The 5,367-nt window shown below is 38.4% G+C and overlaps 1 protein-coding gene across 1 annotated transcript; it reads left to right on the top strand.

Moving 5' to 3' along the window:
- The first annotated feature begins 1,716 nt into the window (after positions 1–1,716).
- Positions 1,717–2,852, top strand: LOC100025916 (olfactory receptor 9I1-like). Its single transcript, XM_001376668.3, has one exon. It carries the CDS (start codon positions 1,854–1,856, stop codon positions 2,850–2,852), a length of 999 nt encoding a protein of 332 aa, XP_001376705.3. The 5' UTR covers positions 1,717–1,853.
- The last annotated feature ends 2,515 nt before the right edge of the window (positions 2,853–5,367 follow it).

Below are 5,367 nucleotides of genomic sequence, written 5' to 3'. Positions count from 1 at the left end.
ATTGGATTTAGAGCCAAGCCTAGAAATGGGAGCTGCTAGGTTCAAATGTGGCCTCAGATACTTCCTAGCTGTGTGACCTTGGAGAAGTCACTTAACCCTCATTGCCTAGCCCTCATCACCTCTTCTTCCTGGGAACAAATACATAGTATTGATTCCAAGACAGAAGGTAAGGGCTTAAAAAAAGAACAACATGCAATTAGTTTCCAAATTTTTGACCTTACTATAAATTGGCCAAACTTGAATTTGAAGGGGATAGGGAAGGCCAATGTGATCATTGCTCTCACTTTACTGAGGAGTAAATTGAAACCCCAAATCAGTGCTTTATCTAAGTTCACAACATGCCAGAAGTTAAGGTAATACTACAAATTGCTGCCTTGGGTTGTTGATGTGATGTCATAGGGTATCTGGTAGACAGTGATGAAGGCTGGAGAAAAGCTGTGGATTTGATGTTGGAAGGGGATACAATGAAAATTGAAACCATCCCATGAGATACCTGAGTTTTTGTCCAATGACATGAGGGGGAAAAACCTCAGTTATGTGTGTGTGTGTGTGTGTGTGTGTGTGTGTGTGTGTTTGAAGAAGGATGTATCAAAGGTTAGTTGCTCCTCATTGTTGCTAAGGAGCTGGGAAAATGTCCCAATATTTATTATAAAGATCATTTTAACCTTGAGGCAGGAAGTGTAAGGAAAAAATGTCAGTGAAATGGGAAGGTCAAGGGAGAAGAATTTGAAGGTCAAACATTGTACTGAAAGACTTCAATAGTTAATTAAGAAATATTTATGAAACACCTACTAAGTGTCAGGACCTGTGCTAAATGCTGGAGAATCAAAAAAAGGAAAAATGCAGTCATTCTTCTCAAGGAGTTCACTGCTTAAGTAAACATGCAGCTAACCAGCAAACTGCAGCAAACTGGTCTTTCCAATTTCATGTCTGTCTCCTAAGGAAGCTCTCAGTCTCTGTTTCCTTTTGGAATCATGCAGAACTTCAGAGTTGGAATGGATCTCAAATGTCATCTGAACTAATCCTTATCTAAACAAGGATCTCCTCTTAGGTAGTCTCCTGCATTTGATTTAGAGACAACCAGTGATGGGGTTCTCACTGTTTCTCAAGACAGTTCAGGAGAATGATAATTCTTAGAACCTTTTTCTTAAAAGGAATTGAAATCTTACTCTTTAACTTCTATCTATTGCTCTTGGGAATGTCTCCTATGGGAAAATAGATTTTCCCACCTCTCTTTTCTCTCTCTCCCTCCTTGACTTCATGCCCCTTTCATCCACACTATGAAAACAATTACTAATGCCTTTTACATGCTCCAGATTCTGACTTTTCAACCAGACGACTCCCCTATGGTAACTAGTTTTCCTGATTGTGTTCACCCATTATATTTTTGAGCACTGAATATAAACTGGTATTGGCACAGTGGCTAGAGCAACAGGCCTGCATTCCAGAAGATCCAAGTTCAAATGCAGCGTCAGACACTAATCAATTCTGGTGAAGTCATTTAATGTTTTGTCCCCCATATTCTCATCTGTAAAATGAGGATAAGAGCAGCTCCTAGGGCTATTGTGAGGGTGATATGAGATAATACCTGTAAAGTATTTATTATACTGTCTGGCACAAAGTAAATGCTCTGTAAATATTAGTTATTATTTTTATTATTATATATTTATTCTTTGTTTTTTTTTTTCAGTTCCTGATTAAGAGCAATTACTCTTCCCTTCCCATATCGATGTCATGGTTTATCTAATCCTAGATGCACATTAGGATGAGATAATTATCCATTATTTGAAGTTTCCCTTAACTCCTAATTGGATTTCCTTCACAGTCATATTGATTGTCATGGTGTACTGGGCATGGGATCTTTAATGCCACTCTTTCCCTTACACAATCAGGCAATAGTGGAGACAATGGCTGAGCAGAACCATACCACTGTGACAGAGTTCATTCTCATTGGCTTCATTGACCATCCCAAGTTGGTGGTTATTCTCTTCCTGGTTTTTCTCAGTTTCTATCTCATCACCCTGATGGGCAACATGGGCATGGTCCTACTGATCCGCTTGGATTCCCATCTCCACACCCCCATGTACTTCTTCCTGAGCCACCTCTCCCTCCTGGATGCTTGCTACTCTTCAGTCATTGTTCCTCAGATCTTGGTCACCCTAGTTACTGGCAGGACAAGAATCTCCTACAATTCTTGTGCTACTCAGTTCTTCTTTTTCACAGTTTGTGCTAGCACAGAGTGTTTTATGTTAGCAGTAATGGCCTATGACCGTTATGTTGCTATTAGCAATCCTCTTCTATACTCCTCTGCCATGACACTTGGCACTCGTTGGTGCTTGGTGGCAGGGGCCTATGGAGGTGGTGTGTCTGGAGCTATCATCCGCACAGCCTGCACATTCACACTTTCCTTCTGTGGGCCCAACCAGATCAACTTCTTCTTTTGTGATCTTCCACCTCTGCTGCACCTTTCATGCAGTGACACCACCACCAGTCAAATTCTGATTATTTTCATTGGCAACATTGTAATTTTGGCCAATGCTCTAGTGATCCTGGTATCCTACCTGTTTATCATCAGGGCTATCCTAAATATCAAGTCAGTTGGAGGCAGAGCCAAGACCTTCTCCACTTGTGCTTCCCATCTCACAGCTGTGATGCTCTTTTTTGGGACCCTCACATTTATGTATCTGCGTAGCAATTCAGGAAAATCACTCGAGGAGGACAAGGTGGTGTCTGTCTTCTATACTGTGGTTATTCCCATGTTGAACCCTATCATCTACAGTCTGAGGAACAAGGAGGTGAATGCTGCCTTCAGAAAGATCATCAATAGATTCCAGATCTCCCAGGATATGTAATTCTGGGTGAGACATCATTCATCTTGAATTGTATTCTCCTCTAAATAATGTAAATATAAGCTGACATTTATTAAATTCTTTTTTTCACAGATGCTATATTAGTGTCTTGGAAGGATCCTAGGGTCTAGAACTGGGAGAGCTCTTAGAGAACATTTATTCTAGTACAATTTGCATTTAAAAACATGTAGGACAAGTACTTCCACCTCAGGGAGATTATAGTTTAGTAGGGAAGAATTTAAGACAAGTAGATATGATGTTAGAGGCCATTGAAGTAGGAGGCAGGAGACATAATTGCACCATCTATTTGCTATGCAAATTGGGAAATGTAACTGCTCCTCTCTTGGCCTCAGTTTCTTCCTCTACAAAATTTAAAGTTAGGTATGGGGATTGACAAGATTCTACCCCTATTGTTCAATGATTCTAAGGTCACAAATAATACAGTGAGTTGAAGAATGGCAGGTGCATAAGGGAAGTATATGCATGGCAAAATTTACAAAAATAAGTGGCAGCAGGCAGGAGGTTTGTGCCCCATGTACAAAATATTGCTAATCCTCGGAATAACATTCGAATGACCCATTTATTGAATTGTGCTTTGTAAACCTTAAATCATATAAATGTGAATGATAGCATCAAAATAGTGGCAATTCTCAGTATTTTTATTATATTTATTTTCTCCAATAATTTTAAATAATGTTTTTCAATTACATGTAGAAATAATTTTTAATCTTTGTTTTCTAACATTTTGTAATCTCCATTCTCTTCCTCTCTCTCTCTCTTTCCTTCCCCTATTTCCTTCCTGAGATGGTAAACACTTTGATATAGATTGTACAGAATGTGTTATCATGCAATGCACATTTCCATGTTTTTCATGTTGTAAAAGAAGACATGTATAAGACACACAAGAAAAAACTCATGAAGAAACAATGAAAAATGGTCTGTTTTTATGGCGATCCATCTATCTGTATTCTCTCTTTTGGTGCATTTTGATTGAGTCCCATAGAGTTTTTTTAGATTGTTATATTGCTGATGATTATTATATCTTTATGTCATTCTTTCAAGTTGAAATTTACTTGTCCTGATTTTTAGAGACACTATGATGCAGTAGAAAGAGGATTCAGATTCTATGAATTTTTGTACCCGGGTAGCAGAATATAAACCATGTAAAAAGAGCCCCCTTAAGTAGGCAGAGTGTGGTCAAGCAGCTGACCTTAGCCCATCAACAGGTTGCCTAATTTTCAGGTACTGTATTCATAATTCTTATTATGTCTCAGAATTAGAAATATTGTTAGCATCATTCAAGTTCAGCACCTTGGACAGAACCGAATCCTATGGATATCAATTCATTCCTGGTTGTCAATCTAAGAAAGTGCATTGAATTTGGAATTAGGGGCCTTGGCTTCAAATGCTGGCTTTGCCACTTATTACCTTTGTGACCTGTATGGCCATGGGCCAATTGGTATTCTTTGGGTCTCATTGTAAAATGAATTCCTTACCTCATCTGGTTTTTAAGGTGCTTTCTATGTCTAAAAGCTATGATCCCTCTGAAGATACCAGCCCCTTTTGTATTGTTCATACTGGTTTTTGATGTTTTCCTTAATAAACACTTCCTATGAATTTCCAGGATTCTGCTCTTGGCCCCTTCAGGCTTCTGCTGCCTGCCTTAGTGCCGGCTGGTTCACTTCTAGAAGTGGGACCCTTTGCAGGAGTATGTAGTCTGAGATGGAAAGAATATTTAGAAGTCATTAGCAACAAGGAAGTGCAATAAGTTGGGCAAAACTTTTATAAAAAGTTTCTAGGATAGAGGTCTAATATGTAGAAAAAGTTGTCAAATACATAAGAATATGTGCCATTCCCCTGAGGATAAATGATCAGAAGATGTGAGCAGTATTTGGAAAAGAAATAAAAACAATATGTAACTGCATGGCAAAATGTTCTGAATCATTATTTCTTAGAGAAAGCAAATGAAAACAACTCAGCTAATAGATTAATTAAAATGAGATAATTAGTTAAAATTAAAATTAGATAAAAGTAAAAAATGACAAATGTTGGCAGGAATGTGGAAAAATAGAAACATTAATACATTGTTGGTGGAAATGTGTTTTGAGTGTAGCTTGGGTGGCTCAGTGGATAGAAAGCCAGGCCTAGAGATGGGAGGTTCTAGGTTCAAATCTGGTCTCAGACATTTCCTAGCTCTGTAACCCTGGGCAAGTCACTTGACACACATTGCCTAGCCTTTACCACTCTTCAGACTTAGAATCAATATGGTGGAAGGTAATCTGTTGTGTTCCAACCGTTTTGAAAAAGTATCTGAAATTATACTCAGAGTTATGAAACTGTGTATACCTTTTGACCTAGGAATATTCCTATTACGTTTATTTCCCTATGTGATCAAGGAAAAAGGAAAAGAAACTATGTGTTCTAAAGTATTTATAGCAGCTACTTTTGTGGTGAAAGGATGCCCATCAGTTGGGGAATGACTGAACAAGTGATGGCACCTAATTGTAATTGATTCTAT

Source organism: Monodelphis domestica, chromosome 6, assembly GCF_027887165.1.
Source record: "Monodelphis domestica isolate mMonDom1 chromosome 6, mMonDom1.pri, whole genome shotgun sequence".
Taxonomy (NCBI): Eukaryota; Metazoa; Chordata; class Mammalia; order Didelphimorphia; family Didelphidae; genus Monodelphis; species Monodelphis domestica.
This window is presented reverse-complemented; position numbering and strand designations above follow the sequence as displayed.

Excerpts from the sequence above, each read along its gene's own strand:
- LOC100025916 (XM_001376668.3), top strand. The coding sequence starts at position 1,854 with ATGGGATCTTTAATGCCACTCTTTCCCTTACACAATCAGGCAATAGTG.